At 35.1% G+C, this 20,005-nt stretch overlaps 1 protein-coding gene across 2 annotated transcripts in view; it reads left to right on the top strand.

Moving 5' to 3' along the window:
• FAF1 (Fas associated factor 1) overlaps positions 1-20,005 on the top strand; it is a 355,099-nt gene that overhangs the window by 82,965 nt on the left and 252,129 nt on the right. For both annotated transcript variants that reach the window (XM_015595280.2, XM_006919177.3), the window contains exon 3: positions 9,067-9,113. In XM_015595280.2, coding sequence (XP_015450766.1) covers positions 9,067-9,113 — 47 coding nt within the window. The remainder of the gene's footprint in view (positions 1-9,066; positions 9,114-20,005) is intronic.

Genomic DNA, 20,005 nt, shown 5'->3' with positions numbered 1-20,005 from the left:
TGTTTTGTGGTATGAGAGAAGTTTTAATAGTGTGCTGAATGAACATCACAGATCACAGAAGGATTATTAGAGATCTTATTCAAACTGAAGAGCTATTAGCCTTTATAGTAAATTGGTCTATACTGAATACATTACTAATTGTTTTCACCTGCTTTTGACAAGCACCTCTGCTAAAAATGTAGACTACCAAAAATTAAGCAACATAAGAATCTGCCAATGTATTTTTTAAGTTTATGTATTATTGGCGTTTCAGAGAAGAAATGACTCTTAGAGAATATATTTTAATCCTTCCCTCCTTTTTTTCTTTCTTTGCAGGAATCTTTTTTAATGAGTTTTGTTGTTGTTGTTGTGGAAAAAAACACATGATATAACTTTACCATCTTAACTATTTTTAAGTATATGGTTCATTAGTGTTAAATAAATTTACATAGTTTTGAAATAGATCTTCAGAACTTTTTCATCTTGAAAAATGGAAACTTTATAATGATTAAACAATAACTTCTTCGTTTCCCCTTTCCCAAGCTTCTAGTAACCACCATTCTACTTTCTGTTTCTATGAATTTGACTTCTTTAGATGCCTTGTTTAAGTGGAATCATACTCTGTTTTTTTCACATGTGTATGGCTTATTTTACTTAGCATAATGTCCTCCAGATTTCTTCATGTTGTAGCCTGCGATAGGCTTTTCTTCCTTTTAAAGGCGGAATAATATTCCATTATAAGTATATAAAGCATTTTCTTTATCATTCAGTGCTCATTTGGGTTGCTTCCACCTCTTGGCTCTTATAAATAATGCTGCTATAAACATGGGTGTGCAGTTATCTTTTTGAGGCCCTGCTTTCAGTTCTTTTGCATATATACCCAGAAGTAGAATTACTGGATCATACATTAGTTCTATTTTTAATTTTTGAGGAACCTCCTTACTGTTTCCCATAACAGTTGTACCATATTACAGTCCTATCAACAGTGCATAAGAGTTCCAATATCTCCACATCCTTGCCACACATTTTATTATTATTATTTTTATAGTAGCAATCCTAATAGGTGTGAGGTGGTATCTTATTGTGGTTTTGATTTGCATTTCTTTGATAATTGGTGATCTTGAACATCTTTTCATATGCTTGTTGGCCATTTGTATATCATTCTGTTGATTGTGTCCTTTGATGCACAAACATTTTTAAGTTTGATGTAGTCCTATGTCTTTATTTTTGCTTCCGCTGCCTGTGTTTTGGTGTTATAGCCAAGAAATCACTGTCAGAACCAATCTCATGACACTTTCCACCTATGTTTTCTTCAAAGAGTTTTATACTTTTGGTAATCATTTCTTACTTGTTCTTTTATTTCTAACATCTTAACCCATTTCTTGATACAGAGTAATTACTCATTAAATATTAGATGGATGAATGAGAGGGATGGAGGGAAGAGACGAGAGGAAAAAGAAGAAAGGGGGAAAACTTTGGATAGAAAAACATGTCTACTGAATTATAATAATGCCAGCATACTTGGTTTATTTGATAAGTGGCCATAGGCATCAATGTCTCATTTATTCTCTTATATCTTTTCTTTTACATGTTGTGATGAAGGTGTTTGCTAAAACAAATTCTTTTCCTCAGATAAATAATTGGTAAAGTGTTTTATTATCTGAAGTCCCCCCACCCTCAAATTTTAAAAACTTTTGTATGAAAAACCTCTTGTCTTCTTTTTTCTACCTTCATATTTGGATATGATAACTAAGTTCACTGTGGTAGCTGTGACATGAAGTGAGTCACTTGAGGGCTTGGAGTACCCTACTCTACCTTTGTGGGATCTATTTTTATTGTCAGTGGCTGGAAGAAACATGTTTCATTAGAGCAGTGACAGTCTGCTCATTTTCACACTTGCTAACATATTTTTTTTCTTTCACCGTTGCATGAAATGAGTAACATTACACTACCAAAAATGTTTGGGGCAGTAGGGTGATGTGCTAATCCTTAGAAGTACGTCTTATATATAAGTATATGTTCTAGGCAGAGAGTTGTCTTGATAGGAACAGAAAGGGGTTAGTTATAAAATATATGTGATGCTGATAGGGGTCTTATTAAGGATCTGAGAGGTAAGAGAATGATAGAAGAACCTAAAAAGAAATGATGATGACTGCAACTGTAAGAGAGAATAGTGCTGTAGTTAGAAAACCAATTTTCAGATAGTAAGAGAGTAGACTAGATATGATCCAACCATCTCTCCTCTTTTTTCTTCTCTTATGCATCAATGGATAATTGAGTGGTATCTTTTGTTAAGCCCTTGATTTGCTTTCTGTCTCTCACCATGCCCAATGTTAAGATGGCATCATGTGGCAAAGCAGACAAAATGTTGCAGGTCTTTCAAAGAAGATTTGAAATCGAATGTTATCAAATGTTACAGAATTATGGGCTGTGATTTTCTCTTATTCCATTGCTTTGATGTGAGAATTGCTAGTGTAATTTAAAACAAACTAGAGAAAAAGCTAATTTAGTTTTTTATCTTTTATATACCTGCCAAAGATAGTGGAGATGGCAGCTGATTTTGTCAGCTTGCTCAATGAGCAAATTTTGCAGTTTATGTTATTTTCAGACTGTGGTTAGATACTCAGGTATGCTATGTTGTTAGTGCTAACATCTGTGGATCTGTTGGCAGACAAGGTGTGTTTAGACATTTTGTCATTTTGAATTAAAGGATAGATTGTGTATGAAGCAAAATTATTTGTCTCTTGGTGTTTTTTTATAGATGTCTAGCAAACATCAGAGAAGTATTTTAAGGCCTGAACAAGTGTATTTGAATGTTTCATGGAATCATTTACAGCAGTATTACATTCCTGTAAAGAATTGTACTCTGCTTTCTTATTGATCAAAAAAGGAAAAATTCTTTGTTATTACTACTCAATTAAATAAATTCAACATTGTTAATTGTAGCTCTTTGTTTTGTATGCCAGTGTGTTTTCAGATGTTGAACAGTGTGATTTTGCTATAGTTTATAGAAAATGATTGTTTTATATTATTTAGTTGGGAAAAGACAGAATTTGCCTTGTTAGCTCAGTGTGTTTTGCTCAATCTATTGATTTTCAGAGTTTTAATGATTAGAATTTATTTTAAAAAATATTTTGAAACCATTCTTACTCCATCCCAACCCGGTGTAATAGTTCCAACCATGTAAAAATATGCTTTATTATTAATTCATGAGACTCAAATAACCATCATTTTACCCTTGAAGCTAAGATACTTGGTATTGTTTTGTTTTGCCTTGTTTTGTTTTGTTTAAGAAGTACTGTGTACTTAGGTAAGTCATTAAATCTTCTCAGGGAAGATACTTGTTGCAACTTGAAACCAAGAGAGCATCTTTGATTCTTGGTATTGGTCAGATTAGTTTGGGGTTAGTCTTTCTCAAACTTTAGTGTGCTGAAAATCACCTGGGGAGCTTAATGCGGAGCCCTGCCTCACCCTCCAATGAGGCTTGTAATTTTTATGAGTTTCTCTCAATATTTGGTTGGGAGGCTAAAGAGAATACCCTGGACATGAGGGGTATTGGTTCATTGTGTTGCTCAGTACTCTAGACCTACTTTCTCTCCCAGCCTCATAATTATCAAAATGACCCCTCTCTTGATACTTATTACAGATCTCTATGAAAAATAGCTTTAAATAAAGGCTTGATAAAATATGGCTTTAGAGATGAATATGAGAATATTATGGCATTATGATATTAGACTTGGTACTTAAAAAACTGATTTAGAACTCTATTTTTAATGTGTACTGTAAGATCGTGGCTGATAGGCTAAATTAACTGCTTTAGTTGTCAGGTTATAGTAATTACTTCACAAAGTTATGAGAGTTAAACAAAACTACACACAGAAAATGCGTAGCATTGTGCTTGTCAAATTGAATCTGATCTGATATTGAGACCTAGATATGAAAAAGTGTTGCTGTTGCTGTGTAATAAACTACTCCAAAACTTACTAGCATGAAACAAATACCTTATTATGCTCACAGACTTCATGGATCAGAAATTCAGAAAAGTCATTGTGGGAATGGCATGTCAGCTCCATGATGTCTGGATCCTCAGCTGGGACAATTCAAACAAAACCACCTTGGTCCCAGCTATTCCAGCTCCCAACCAGTGGGTGACTCAGCTGGTTGGGAGCTGGAATAGCTGGGTCCAAGGTGGTTTCGTTACTCACATGTCTGGAACCTGTGCTGGGATGACTGCAAGACTGAGTTCAGCTGGGACAGTAAACTGATTAATTTCTAAATAGCTTCTCTGTGTTCCTTGTGCTTTTCTCACAGCTTGGGGCTAAGTTCTGAAAATATTTATTAAGTATATACTATGTGCAAAGCTCTCGTGTCAGTACTGGGAATATAGTAGTGAACCAGAGGAATCCCTATCATGATGGAGCTTATACTTTCATAGGGGAAGACAGACAATAAGTGATATAAATCAGTAATATTATATAGTGTGTCAGAAAGTGATAGGTAATTCCTAAGGGGGAAAATAGGGAACAAGGATATATAGTACGTTGGATCAGGGTCTGTAGTTCTTTTTTTAGAAAAAGTGGGCTGGTGACAATTGAATCAAGACCTGGAGGAAGGGAGTTAGCAAGTGAGCCATGTATCTAGGAGCAGGAACATTTCAGGCACGGGGAATAGTAATCACAACAAACCTTAAGTGGAAAATCAGGCCTAGTGTTTTCCAGGATTATCAAGAAGACAAGTATTGCTCAGGAAAGGAGGAGGAGATGAAATTAGATTACAGGAGTGAGGGAGGAATAAGATATCTTAAGGATGTTGCCTTTTTATCCTAGAATAAAAGTCAGTGGAAGATTTCGAGTAGAGGATTGACTTATATTTTAATAGCCTCACTATGGTCACTGTGATGAGAATACACTGAAGGTGAACAAGGGCAAAGCAAGGAAATCAGTTAAGGAGCTATTGCAGTAATGGAGGAGAGACAAGATAGAGGCTTGGACCAGAGTGGTTGCAGTGAGATGTAATCAAATTTTGGATGTGTTTTAACATTTCAGCAATCAGAATTTGCTAATGAATGGGGAAGGAGGGAGTAGTGAGAGAAAGAGGGAGTCAAGGATAACTTCAGGGTTTTTGGCTAGACCAACTGGAAGAATGGAGTTGCTATTTATTGAGATAGATACTTTCTGTATTATGCTTAATATTGTATTCTTATCTTATTTCTCTTGGTTTCCTAAAGTTTGGTGCTATCTTGGCCATGTGTTATCCACAATACCTAGCACAGTTCTTGCATAGAATAATTGCAGCCTACTTTCCCAAATTAAATTGATTTTAGATGTTCATCAATCTTAAAATGAAGCAACTATATTTAGGACTTTAGTAACAAGTTAGTTTTCCTTAATGTGGCTGCTTGTAATATAAAGCAAATATGGCTTGTTGGGTTTGCTGAACCACCAGAAAGTCTTCTCTTGAATACTGTAGAATGTTTACCTCCATAAATTCTTCAAACTGCTAACTTGAGATGTTTTTGTCTTTTTTTCATGTTTTTAGCTTACAAATTGAACCTAGAAATTAATTTACTTTCTTAAAATATATGTCAGGTTTGAATGCGTTTTTTTTCTTACCAGCTTTTAAATTTGTTTAGAAAATTTGGCTTTGGTTTCCACAGTGTTAATCTTAAGAAGAATACAATATTTTGTTAATTATGAAAGTACAAGGTATTCTAAAGTCAGTGGGTCAAACGATTTGACTAAAGATTCCTGTAGGACAAAATCTGAGAGACAGCCAGAAAGGAAGGTTGGAGCTTCGGTTACCAGGCTAAGGGATTTGGACTCGATGTCCTTTAAGTGCTAGAAGGATCTAGTTGAGGTAGCACTGAGGTTTTTTATGTGGTTCTCCTAGTTTGCTGTTTGGTTTTTCATTCACAGATGTTTATTTGACAAAGGTGTGTCTCTTAGGTACCATTATTAGTCTTAGGATCTGCCTCATATTCTTTTTGTCTTTAATTTGGTCTGCACCAGTCTTAATTCTGCATGTTGGCCTATTTTGATAGTTATAACTACTTGGAAAGGTTCAGTGAACATTTTTTGCATTTGTCTAAGAACAGATTGTGGAATGATTACATTTCTTAAATTGTTCTGCTTTCTGTTTTCTTTCCCTGAAAAAAAAAAAAAGTCAAATTAGAACTTGTTAAAATCAAATATTTGGCCGTTAGGAGATGTTTTAGGATTGCCAGTTGGAATTCTTTCCTACGGCAAAAGTAAACTGCCAGGTTAACCAAAAGAACTTTAGAGTTAGTCGTAGGGCTGGTAAACTACTCACTTTTTTCCTACTTTAATCTCATCATCTTACCTGTAACTTATGATGTATTTTTAATGGTGATACACCATTATTTAAATAACGAGGAGAGGAAACATCTCCAGAAATAAGTCATCTGCAGTAGGTAAGTGTTGTGAGTGGAAACATTTTTATTTTTTTATAGTGTCCATTCTTTGTCTTCAGAGGTTTGTGATTAAAAACTATTTGTGATTTCAAATAAGAATAAATTTCAGTATGGCAGTTGTTAGGATAAAGGCAGCTCATTTTTCCTGAGTAGTTTACTATGTAGCAAACATGATTTAAGTATGTGTTAACAAGTTTCATAAAAACTCAATGAACAAGTACTATTATCACCTCCCATTTTATTGATGAGAGAACTGAGACAGGAATAAGTAACTTTCTCATGATTACACACTAGTAAATGATGGAGCTGGGATACGACAGCTTTCTGGCTTGAGAGTTCTTACTTTGAGCATATTTAATAACATGAGCTTATGAAAGATCTATGCCTTTAGACATTAAGTCACTTCTGAAATAATAATAAAGGATTTAGGGGGAAATAATATATTCTATATATATGGGGGTGAGGGGGGGATATCTGAAATTGAATCATTAGGAGCGAGATTTAAGTATATCTGTATTTCTAATCCAGCAGAAATAAAAAAAAAATATGTCTTTCAAAGATTAGTACCACTTTTCACTTATTTTTTGGTCTCAGTTGAGAAATAATTTCATCCAGGAAGCTTCCTCTCAGCCTTCTTCAAGTCTTGTTGCTTTTCTTTGTACTTTTCTAGCATCATTCATTTAACAAATAATCACTGAGTGCTTTTTATATGCTAGGCAATGGGGATTAGGTGGTGAACATACTTGATATCGTTTCTTCCATCATGGAACCTATAGTTGAGTGAGAAAGGCGGACATAAAACAAATAACCACAATATAAGTAATTGTCAATTATATAAAAGAAAAGTACAGTGTTCTATGTGAGAGTAAACCTACTTAGATGAGTTTGATCAGAGAAAAAGTTTTTTAAAAAGTATATCTAACAGAAACCTCAATTCTGATGATTAAGAATTAACCAACACGGTATAAACATATATATGCCTTACTGTTAAAGTGTACAGTTGAAACTTTTTGGATTTTGTTAACCAATGTCACCATAAAAAAAAAAAAAAATGACCAAAGAATGGGGAATGAGCATTGCAAATAAATATAGTATCTTCAAAGGCCCTAGGAACTTGATGCCTGTGAGGAACAAAAAGGCCCAGTTTGGCTGAGGTTGTAATATTAGTTCATTATGCAGATGAGGAACCTGAGGCTCAAGGAGGTTCAGTGAATAAAGAATATATAGTAAGGTCATCAAATAATTAATTAATGGGAGAACCTAGATTCAAACTTTGGACTTTATAAATCCTTAGTGTTCTTTCCATTATACCTTGGCATTCCCTAGTGAAATTTTGAACAAAATCTTTCCAAACAAAGTGATATTCTGTTTCTTTTCCAACACCATAGAACATTCTCTTACCATTTTCTTTTTTTTTTTTTTAGCAAAGGAGGTATTTGTATGTGGAACTATTGCTATCAACAGAAAAGGGATAATTGACCTGGCACCAGGCAGAGATGATTCCATTGAATTTGTGACTTTGGAAACTGATTTTAGTGTTCGCTTGCCTCAAAGGATTTATTGAGCTTCCAGAGTTGTCAGGGTTCTATGGTATCCACTGTCTATATTAACCCGTGGAGTTCTTTGTTTTTTCCCAGTGGAGCATTACAACCCTCAAATTCGTAGCAAGTATCTCACACTCTACTTTATTTCCATTCAACAGTATAACTTTGTAAATGTGACCCACCTCTGGCAAATGTTTAAGTTAATGTTTCACAAAATATACAAACTGTTTTTTGGCAATTGATTTCCAGGCAACTGATAAAATATTGAAGTGTTAGCTGTTTTTTTTTTTTTTTTTTCTATTTTGATGTGGACGTGGGGAGGGAAGGGGAGGGAATAAGTTGTTACGATGCAAAGACGAAGTTGTAAAGGACATTATTTTCCTCCAGAGAAATCTTCTCAATTACCCTGCAGTGAACTGCCCACAATCCAGTAGTAATAGCCTGCTTACTTAGGAGCCTTAAAAAAACATTCATATCATGTCACACTTGTGCTGTGTTCTAAGTAATTGGTGAGTGGTTAGCTTAGAGACCAATTTTAGGAATGTTTCATATAAGAAAACTTTCCTAGTGATGCTCCTGTTTCCTTTTGTAACCTGAAAAAATTATGGTGTTGTGTTTATCAAAGAACTTTTGCCTCTATATGTATTCCTTCTAAATGGGCTTTTCATAAAGAATAATGATTATAATTAGAAAGGATGAATTTTATTCCTGAGTTAAGTTTTAAATTATTATTGGAGTTTTTCATTTGTGATTTTATATCTTGTTCTTACAGATTTCTGTAAGGTACTGATTTTACTTGTTTTGACATCCTTAAATATTGGTTTTGTGAGTGTTTTGTTTGAATTAGAATGGTGGAATTAAGCTTTTTATGACTCAAAATTTAGGGACATTATTATGCCAAATACGTGTTTTTAAAATTTTCTTAAATACGGTTTTGTTATAGAGAAATAGAGAACCATTTAATATTTTGTATTATTAAGTAAACATTTAGAATTAAAAATTTTTTTTCAGAGTTTACTTGTTTCTGTTGATAATGTTCTCCACCCTACCCTAGCTCACCCTTGAACATTTTTTCTTTTTCTTTAAATGGCCTTCTCTATTTTCTGTTTGCAGGCAGCTATCAATGGTGTAATACCCCAGGAAAATGGCATTCTACAAAGGTATGTTATAAGGTACTTAAAGGTAAGATGAGAATTTAGCAAAGCAAAAAAAGACATTTATTATTTTTTTTTGTTTAACTTTTGATAGAGCATTTGATCTTTGGTATATAAGTTCATTAATATAAAGTTCTTTCAGACATTTTTATTAGTACTATTAATTTCCTAAATTCCCAAATTTTAACCTTATAATGTTATGTATTTCAAACTTGGTGATACCATTTTTAAAGATGGTTTTATTTTACTTTTAAGAAAGCTTTTTAAGGTCATCTGCTAATTCATAAAATGAAAGGAACTGAATCCTTTAAACCATTGGTAGTGAGAAAATGAGACATAGCTCAGTAGCCCCAGGGCATCTAACTGTACAGGCTTTACCTCCAACTTTACTACATTCTTTTTTTCTCCCTTTTCATTTCTCTATTAAGTACATGATAATTTGTGACAATTTGAGAAAGACTTTAATAATGAAACTTCCCAGAGCATTGAACTGTTTTACCTGAAGCATCCAATGTTAACATTTGTAATGGTCTTCTGGTTTTGTGTCATTGCCAGAAGGTAAAATTGAAAGATAAGGCCAATAGAACTATAATAATTACAAAATAATTTTGTAAATTAAAAATAAATTCATACTTTTATTCTCCTTAAAATTGGAGACTCTCGTTCTGAATTAAAAGAGCACGCTGTAAAGTCATAGGAGGTAAAACCATTCTTCCTTCCAAGTGTAGTTTAATTACTTGATTTCTTTCCCCGCCTCTCAGTTCAAACTTTGGCTTCAATTTTGGTGGCTGGGATTTCTAAGTCACTGAAGCGTGATCTGCTAAGTGCAGATGAGGCAAACAGAAACAGCAGACTAGGAATGAGGTTGTTTTGGAGAGGAAGAAAAGTACTGCTGCATAAACATCAAAAAATTCACCATGAACAGCAAAATGTGCTATTCTTTATAGGAAACTGTGTAAATTTAGAAAGGAAGCAAAATTCTGTTTGGTACCTGTACCACCCTTAGTGATTAATAGTTTTTAGGTGAAAGCAATGATAAATAACACTTATCCTTCATCCCTTTAAAAAAAACTGTCAGAAAGAGTTTCATCCAGAGTAAATGTGGCAGATTTCCAGAGCCTGTACTAATATTTTTTTGTTTGCTTTTTTTTTTTTTTTTTTTTGGTTTTCAAAACCGTTCAATTCTAACCTTGTCTAGAAAGCAAACCAGATGATTGTAGGAACCTCCTCATGATCATTTTTTTTTTCTTGGTTTTGAAAGTTTTAGACTGCTAAATATGGCTCCAGTTTTATTCTTGAGTAAATGTTATTCTACTTTTTGTGCCAAAATTTTTGCTTGCTAAACCCTTGTGGATTCAGCTGCTAGGTTCTGAGTACATACTGGATATATCTTATAATTGATAGTATTTACTATGAGTGAACTGTAGAAATTCCCTCATCCCTGGAAACAACCCATCTCCCTTGTTGCAGATAATACATTTTGCTTAATATATTTTATAATTAGAGGTTTAGTAGTGAATCGATTTCTAATAAGGTTACTATGATATTTGAGGTTTAACTTTCATCAGAGTGGGTTTTTGTTTTCTTGTTAAATTAGAGGAATGAATCATGTCCACTGAAGAAAGTCAGTTGTATCTAGTAATAGTTTTCAACTATTTTCCTTAGTACTGACTTTCTTCTTCAGCTTTGAAATCACTGTGGATTTGACATAACTGAAAATTCCTCTTGTATGGCTGCTGACCAGAGGAAAATGAAAGAGGGCTCTTTGCACTTTTTCATAGGCTTAACACTGAAAGTAGAAGACACAGTGCTAGGAATGGTATTTGTAGGCAGTTAAAAGGATCTTTGTTTTGTAAGTTTGATTTTTGTAGTAGAGTTGAATGTAGTTTGTGAATACAACTAACTCAATTTGTCAGTTTACTTCTTAACAGAGAAAAGAGCTATCAAAAAGAGTTTAAAAAAAAAAACCCAACAAATTATTTTTGGAAGGAGAAGAGCCCAATCTGTGTGCTTTATAAATATTCTCAATATCAGATTTTTGCGTGAATTTAAAAGTGGGAATACAGTTTTTAATGTACCCATAAAGTTTAGGGCAAAGAAACTTAACATTTTTTAAAATGTTTTACACACTGTGCTAGGTAATTGACATATTTTTCCTAATACTCATTTCAAACCTTAAGAGATAAATGTTCATGTTTCATAGATGAGGAAATTCAAGGTCGGAGAGTTTATATAGACTCTTCCAAGGTCACAAGTATAGTAGGTAGTGGAGTCTGGATTTTTCCCTTTTAAAACCCACGCTCTTTCTTTTATACCATTCTGTCCTCTTCAAGGTCAGTAAACCATGCATGTCACAACTTTTGTCTTAAGATTTTTTACTTTGGGTTAAAAGGTTGAAATTTAATACATGTACATAATATCTTTCTCCCACAGCTTTGTTTGTTAAAATTATTATTTTAGTGGTAAGCAGGTAAAGGCAGATATTATTATCGCTCATGTTACAGGTAGAGAGAATAAGGCATGAAATGACTTGGCACAGATAACACTGCATGATGTTGATGGAGTCTGGAATATAAGCAAGCTCTCTTCTGCCTCAGTCTCCAAGGCTTATTTCACTAGGCAATATATTGCTAATAAAACATTTATAAAGTACGTAACTTATACAGTCATAAATGTAAACCATCCATTCAGTCATAAACAAACATCAAGTGTGTACATGCATATTTTACATATTGGTGTAATACTTTATTTATTCAGCATATTATTCAGAGCTCTCTTAAAAATTAATTTTGGAGATAGTTATTGTTAGAAAGAAGTGCTAATGAATTATTTCTAAAAGAGAGTAGATGCTGTGTTTTCTAAAATTTTATGAATTAAGAGTGTAACTTTACACATTGACTAAATGGATGGTATTTCTCAATTCATATTTATTTTATGACCCAGACAGATGTGCTATATGCTTCTTTGTTGTTTAATTCATTGAGGAAACCTAGAGAAGATAAGGCTTGTTTTCAAACCTTGACCATTATGCTTTCAGAATATGTAAATGTCCAGGTTTCTGATTTAGAAAACATCTATTTTGGCCAAATTAATTTCTGTTTATTGTCTTCTCTGATGTGCATTTAAAATTTTTGATTTTTTTCTGAAGACAAGTTTATCTTTTAAACACGTATTTTTTTTTGTACCTAGAGATTTTTCCATGAGATGGACTTTTGAAAATTGAAATAAGTGCAGGGTTTTTGTTTATTTTGCTTTGTTCACTGCCTTCCAAGGACCCTGTGTGAGGAAAGTTGAGTAAGGATAAAAATACTTCTTTAGTGGAAGTTTAGATCTGTTATAGATTTCTCCATAGTTTCCTTTACAATTACTGGTTTTGTTTGTTTATTTTTTAAATTATTGATTACCTAGGAAAGAATACTGAGAAGGTCAAATTATAGGATGGTAGTCTTCACAAATGTAAAATTTTAAAAATACTATTTTTTTTTTTTTTGAGTTGACAATTTTGGCTGCCTTTGCAGTCTTTGGATGTCATTGAACATAGTCAAAACTGATAGGATCATTCATTAACAGGTAGTCTCTCTTTTCTTCTCCCTCTCTCTCTCTCTCTTTTTTTTTTTTTTTTGATTGCTGGGGAAAAACTAACGTAAATTCATTATTTTTTTACTGCTCTTGAAATAATTATTGCCAGTAAGAAAATTCTCAAGTGTTAACTTTTTTAAAAACCCTCTTTGTGGCTGACAACCCCACCAAATAGGCTGCTCTGATTAGAAATGTTAAGCTATCTCTTAGAGTTAGGGTTTGGTAAAGAGAAAAAGCACACTAGGAATTTCAAACAGGGAATTTCATATAGGGAACAGTTACACAGATGTGGAATAGATTGAAAGAGCAAAAAGAGGATACTAGATATAATGAATGCAGGAAACACCTGAACCACCAGGGCCAGATGGGACAGGGTTCTGCTGGTAAAGAGGAAGGGAGCCTAGGGCAAGAACTGACTTAGAGCAGCAGTATTTTCTGAGAAGAGTGGGCAGAGCCGGGACTCTGTAGCCGGATCCAAGGCACCCACTTCAGGAGGCCTGCTTCAGGACTGGTCTGCTTAGGAAAGCCCCTTGCTGACCACTGAAGGGCACAAAGTCACCGCTAGTACTGGAGGGTAAAAGGAAAGAGGTTAGGAGAAGTTGAGGTTAACAGAACTTGAAGCTCAGAGGAAGGGCCCTAGGAACTTGATATATGAGAAAAAAGTCCTGCTCAGCTGATACTGGTACATCTGACAGGATGCAGAGGCTTTTTTTTTTTTTTAAAGTATTAAAAGCAGCTGGAAGCTAACACTGATGGCTGATGCTGAAACAAATTGGATGCCATTGTTACAGTAATGTCATTGCTAGGGTGATGTTAATAGGATCAATGTGCAAACTAAGAAGAGAACTTTGTGTGTATCTGTGCGCACACATGCATGCTGCTACAGTCCTTGTTTCTGTTACTACTGATCATAAGACCATAAATGATATTTACCAGTTTCTTCTTCCACTATTCTATATTCCCTCTGCTAGCGCCTCAAATAGTCAAAATTCTTTATCTGATAGGTCATCTTAAACGTTCATTCTTGAAGAGTCAGAATTCTCAATGGACCTGCCTTTTTTAAATTTATTGTAGTTTTCCATTAATTCTTATTATTGAACAAGCCCAAGAAAACAGTTAATTGTGTAGCAGCAGCCTAATTTTTTTCTTGGTAATCAGGACCAGTCAACCTGGCTAATACCCATCCTTTGCTAATTGGTTCTGTAGCAAAAGGAGTACAAAATGGCCACATGGCATTCTCATATTCTAATTCAATGCGAGTATAGAAACATTACATACTTGGGAACTATGATTTCTGAACCACCTAAGCCAAAAGTTGTAGGAAGCAAAAATTTGGTTTGTTATGAGGCATAATAAGAGGAACCACTGCTACTACTTAATTTCTATACCCATGTTTTCTGGCAACATGAGAAATATCACTATGTTTTTGTCACTGGTAAAAAGCATGTACAACACCCTTTAAGGTATAACACCAACCTTTGGGGGCGTTGTCTCCCAGCCTGTGCCGTAACTCTCTTCAGCAGTCTAGTCCACTGTTTTGTCTAGCTAATTGCTTCTGGGTAATGTTATACACAGGTGATACCAGTGCTGCACTTTTGCTGTGAAATTATTTCTTGGTTAGAACCAGTGTTGTGTGGGAAGCCATAGAGCAATAAGGCATTCCCCAAATGCATGAGTGGTGATGCTAGCAGAAGCATTGCTGTCAGCGGAGTCAGTTTTATATCCTGAAAACTGTCTTTTTAACTGAGAACAGATCACTGCCCTCTCCATGTTAGAAATGATCCATATTGGATCCCTGAGAAATGCTTTATTAGTCTTGTAGTTTACATTTTAGGCAGTAGTTTTCCTAGCCAGATTCAGACTTGGTGAGGGAGAGTTAATGATGTGCCTATGCCTAACCTCCACCCTTATTGGCATGGGCACATTGTACTTTAATGCATCAAGCAGCCCTGGGATAGCAAAGGAAAAAAGCTGATTGGCATCAACAGAACAATGTCATCTCATCTATGTTGAGAGCCTTTTTTTCAGTGGGTAGCCTGTGACCATTCACTCTAGAAACGTATATATTCAATTTTGGTATCCATTTTAAATGATCCATTTCCATATTTCTTCCCCAGACTTCCTTTTTATTCTTTCCAAGTCCTGGTCAGCTGGCCAACCCATTAACTATCAATGTAGATATGTACCTCAGGCTCTTTTTCCGTCTAAAGGAAATGGTCAGCCTGTAGCACAACCTTAAGTTCTCCCTACTGGGAGGCTTTTCTTTCACTACTATCTTTCAAGGATATCTTTGGGGCTATAATGCTTTAGCAGTGTATTTTTGGTTGGTGCCAGTATATAATACATAACTATTTTTTTTTCCCAGTTCCAATTTTTTCTTCCTCAGTTAACTTAGTTATATCTTATATACTGATGGGAATAGCAACTGGCCTTTTATCCTGACATGCTTCTGAACATTGGACCCCAGAAACTTCAAGGTGGAAGACCCCTACATTTTTGTGATGTGTATCTGCTAATCTCTAGCATGCACGTATCTTACCAAAGCATCCAAGTACTTGCCACTTCTACTCTTCAGGACCAATCCACATTGTCATCAATGTAATGTTTTGTGGCATGTCTAGGTGATCAGACTAGGGCATTACAACAAAGAGCAGGAGAGTTAACATAATCTTCAGGCAAATACAACGAAGATATATTCTTTACCCTGCTGGGAGAAAGCAAAATGCTTGTCATGGTACTTGCAAGTTAATGTAGAGAAAAGAAAGTATATGCAACATCAGTTGCTTCCTGCCTTTTCTCCTGATATAATAACCCTATCTTAATGGATCAGGAAGCCAATATGGGACGTCTACCAGTTACTGAGTGTGTCTCTTTCAGTTATACAGCCAGGCTCTCAGAGAAAACTCTGGGGTAGGTTGACAGATTGTTTGAACCCAGTGCAAATGGATTTGAGCCAAAACTTCATTTACCACCATAATCTTCCACTTTTCTATTCCTAGGAATTAGTATCGGTTTAGAATTAGCATCTAGTAATCCCCTAAAGATCTAGATATTTTCCTTTCATCATCCCAATAAATGGCTATAGATTTCTTAGGGAAAGTCTTAGAGGAAATTTTACAATACATACGCGTGGCTCTGTTGCATTGCCTTTGAGGGGGCTAAGGACTTCATGTCCATGAATCAACTTGTGTTTGGAAACTGGGAGTGACTAATTCTTCAGTGTGGTTTGGGAAGTCAGGATTTAGACTGCCAGGCCTACTGATTATAGATCAATAATATTTTAGGAGACTGACTTTTAATTTTATTCATTAGAAATGCTTTGTTCAATTAAGCACTACTAAAGATATCTGCAGGTTGAAATCTTTCGATTGCTACTTTTTGTCAGTGCTGTCCCTTCACATAATGACTCCCACTTTTCTCTTATTAAATTCTGCCATTTGACCTCTGTACTCTGGGATTTCATCGTGTCCATCAGGGAGTCTTTTTCAGTGATGCCATCTCCCCAGGTCATTCCCAACCCACAGAAGACAGTCACTACAGTTTTTCAAGAATGCAGATTCCCTTACTAATGTATTTCTGAATGCTTTAGTGCAATGTCCTCTGCGACCTTGTGGATGATAGAGTAGGAGGATGTGTCTATAATCACGTCGCACATGGTAATCCACTAGAGCATTCCTATTTTTCTAAGTATCTGGATTTTTTTTCTACATTTGCCAGGAAAGTTTGGGCATTTCATCCTCATTAAATGTAGACTCCTTTGGGACTTAAGTTTCATTCAGTCAACAAGCAGACTATTAGAGGTACTTGAAGCTGCTTAAGCAAACATGTTGTATTTGGCCCTACCCAAACTCTGTGGTCAAATTCACTTCAAATTCATTTTTATACCTAATCCCTAGGTTTTTGCTGAAATAATTTATGAAAAGCTTATAATTATCTTTGGATATAAGCTATCTTCTGTCAGTTAAGACATTGTACTTGTTTTCTTTGAGCATGCCTAAATCAGATTTTGGAGGCAATAAGGAATGGTGGGGGTAGGTTTTGAGAGTAGGTCTCCTCTTTCAGAGCGACTGTCTCAGGTAAGAGTATTAACAGTTTTCATTCAAGAGGAGGCTAACCTTTTCAGGCATGGGAGGCGGAGCCATTTCTGCTTACGAAAGAGGCTCAGAAAGACTCCAGGGGTTCAAGATTTTAACCTTCCTATGAGTCCACTCAGGTATTCCCCCATTCCACCTCTTAGAGTCCCACACCTTTCAAGCAGTTCTTTAAATTTCACCAAAGAGACTTAGAAGGTTGTATATTCAACTTTTACTGTAGTCATGCAAGCTGCAAAATTAAATTTTGGGTCTGATTCTCAGCAGGATTATAGCTGTGGTTACAAGAAATAAGAAACTTTTTAAAGGGCCAGTTCAAAAGCTCTGTAGGTTTATCATGACTTGCATTGAAAGTTAAAAACCCTAAATAGTCATTTTCTTCTGTAAGTTCTCCATTAGAGTGAGAAGCAGCCAGTCCATAGTCCTTGTCATTATTACCACCATAATGGTCAAGTCAAACCATCATTTGGTGCCCTTAGGCACTTGTTTTAATAGGTATGTAATCATAACTAACTGTAAGTGATAATTATTATGCCAGTTGTGGTTTGGTCACTAGTATCCCATTTTCCACTGGCAGGGTGCTCAGCAGTACATCGAAGGTCAAAGACATCATCAATTCCTAAATCCTATGTTTCCTGAGACACCTCCATTATCAGGAAAATGAAACCACTGTAGGGTGTTTCAAAAGGGAGGATTTAATGAAGGATTGGTGAAACAGGTGTGGAAGACTAAAAGAGCAAAAAAGTAAAGCTGAAGTAATCTAGATATAATAAGTGCTTCAGTAAGTTACCACTCTTAGGCCTAGGGGAAAAGAGATTAACAGAATTTTGAAGCTCAGAGGGGCTCCTTGGAGCTGAGGGTCAGACCTCTGTGAAGTGCATACTTGATGTCTCTGACAGGATGTCAAGAATGTGGTAATAAGAATGCTGAAAAAGAAAAAAAAACAGGAGACTGAAAACTACAGGCGACGTTGATGGAAATGCATGCAAACAGGGAGAGGAAAGTCATTCCACGCTTCTTCCTGATTTCTGATCTTTATCTGGTGTCCCCTGTTGGCAAAATCTATCAGGAAACAATATGCCAAAGTGAAATATATAATTTTGCAGAATCATAGCTCCAGCATCGCAGAATAGACAATAGAATGGTAAATTTGGAGTTAAGAAAACAATAAGTCAGTGACCAGCCCACTAACTTTAGTTGTTTTTCTTGGGTTCTGAGAAGTTGTGACAGTATTTAGAGAAGTGAAATATCATCGCAGATTCTATTCATAGATACTTAGGAGCTCACTTTGAATTCTAACAGTGACATTCTTTTCTGCTTTGGACAGTTCCTCTGTTCTCATGCCTTCCTTCTAAGATTGCTTTTTTTGAATCTAACAACTGGGAGAAAGGGTATGTTTTCGTTTATAATCAATGATTACTAGAGTCTCTGAACTCTGGTGAGATCTAAGCTAGGTCATTTTCAGACTTTTTTGATTATGACCTATACTGAGAAATACTTGGATTCCAAAACACACATATACAAATACCAAAATCAAAAGTTTATGAAACAGTATTTGCTTCTATTAAGTGACACATACTGATAATTTCTATTTTGTTCTGTTCTGTTCTATTCTGTTCCGTTCCATTCCCTTCCATCCATTCCGTTCTGTTCAAGAGACTGATCACAATTCACTAAAACAATAGTGATTAAAGCAATAGTGTGAAGTAAATGTAAATATTTTCTCCTGCTTACTTATATGAACAGTGCTTAACTTTGCATATTTTTTGGTCACTCTCGTTGTTCCTATTCTGGTTCCCAGTTCATTGTTTTTCCTTAAATGCAAGGTGAAAAGAAAGATATTTTAGAACTAAGCTTACAGTTCTGGTGGTGGTGCAAGATATGTACAACAATTTTTCAATGGAAATATTTCTTTTGTTTCCTCCATTTCTACTTCTCCCAGTAAGGGAAAAAAAGTAGTAATGTATATGATAAGTTAAGTCAGAGAAAAAACAAATTCTTTAATTATTGTTCCTCTACTCATAAATTTGTCAAATATCTGAGTACCTTCTATATATAAAATCTTGAGCTCAGGACAAAGGATACAGACATCAAAAACACAGATTTCAGCTTTGTCCTTGTGGAACTTACATTCTATTAGGGACTTAAATGTCAAATGATTAAGTATACAACTGAATATATATAATTGATAGTGGTAAAGAATTTGAACTAGTCTGAGGTAGTAAAACATGCTCTGAGTTGAAAAACATTCAGTCTGAGATATGAAGGGTAAATATAATTAGGAAAAAAACCATGGAATTTGGGGATTGGGTGGGAAGGAAAGAATAATCTTAGAAGGAATAGTCTGTGTTCTCCCATGAAACAGGAGGGATCACTGTGAGACAAGAAATGAACTGCTGTTGTGGCTGTTAGCAAAGAGAGATGAAGATAGCATAGCACAAGATGAGAATGCGAAGGTCGATAGGATTCAGATAATATAGGGCCTTGTGTGCCACTTTTATTATTTATATGAAGAGCAGGAAGGAGTATTGAAGAAAATGATATGAAGATATCTCTGTCTTGAATTTCACTCTAGTGGTGATATGGAATGAAATGCGGAGATTAGTTAGGAAGGTTTTGCATTAGTTCATACAAAAGATGATTGTGGCTTAGACTAGAGTGGCAGCTTCAGAGGGGAAAGAGATTTAGGAGGTAAAATTGAAAGGATTGATTAGATATGGGAGTTGGAGAGAAAAGGGGTCAAAGATAATGCCAGAGGTTCCCAGCTTGGGGAGCTGATATGAAGAATAATGGGGGAAGATCAGGCTTGGGGAAACATTAATGAGTCCAACTTTGGATCTCCTGAGTTTGAGATATTACTAGGTACCAAGCACTGTGCTAAGCTTTTCATATATATTATCTGATTTAATTTTTACAAATACAGTTAATTTTTCCATTTATAAATGAGACAGCTATTTAGTGGGCTGAGCCAGAATTTCATTTTTTTTTTTTAAGATGAGAAATAATCAAACATATTTAAATGCTGTTGAGAAGAATCCAGAAGAAGGAGATGTTGAAGATACTGGAAAAGGAAGGGACAATCTGTAATGTAAAGCTAATGAGAAGATGATTTAGATTTTGCTTAGATAGAATAATGTCTTCTCTGTTTTATAGGAGGAGGAAAAAAGTGTGTATGTGGGTTAGTTTGTAGATTCGATGTCCAGAAGGTGAGAGAATTTTCCCTCGATG

This window comes from Pteropus alecto, unplaced genomic scaffold (genome assembly GCF_000325575.1).
Source record: "Pteropus alecto unplaced genomic scaffold, ASM32557v1 scaffold25, whole genome shotgun sequence".
Classification (NCBI taxonomy): domain Eukaryota; kingdom Metazoa; phylum Chordata; class Mammalia; order Chiroptera; family Pteropodidae; genus Pteropus; species Pteropus alecto.
The sequence above is the reverse complement of the archived record's forward strand: the minus strand, read 5'-3'. Positions and strand labels throughout refer to the sequence as shown.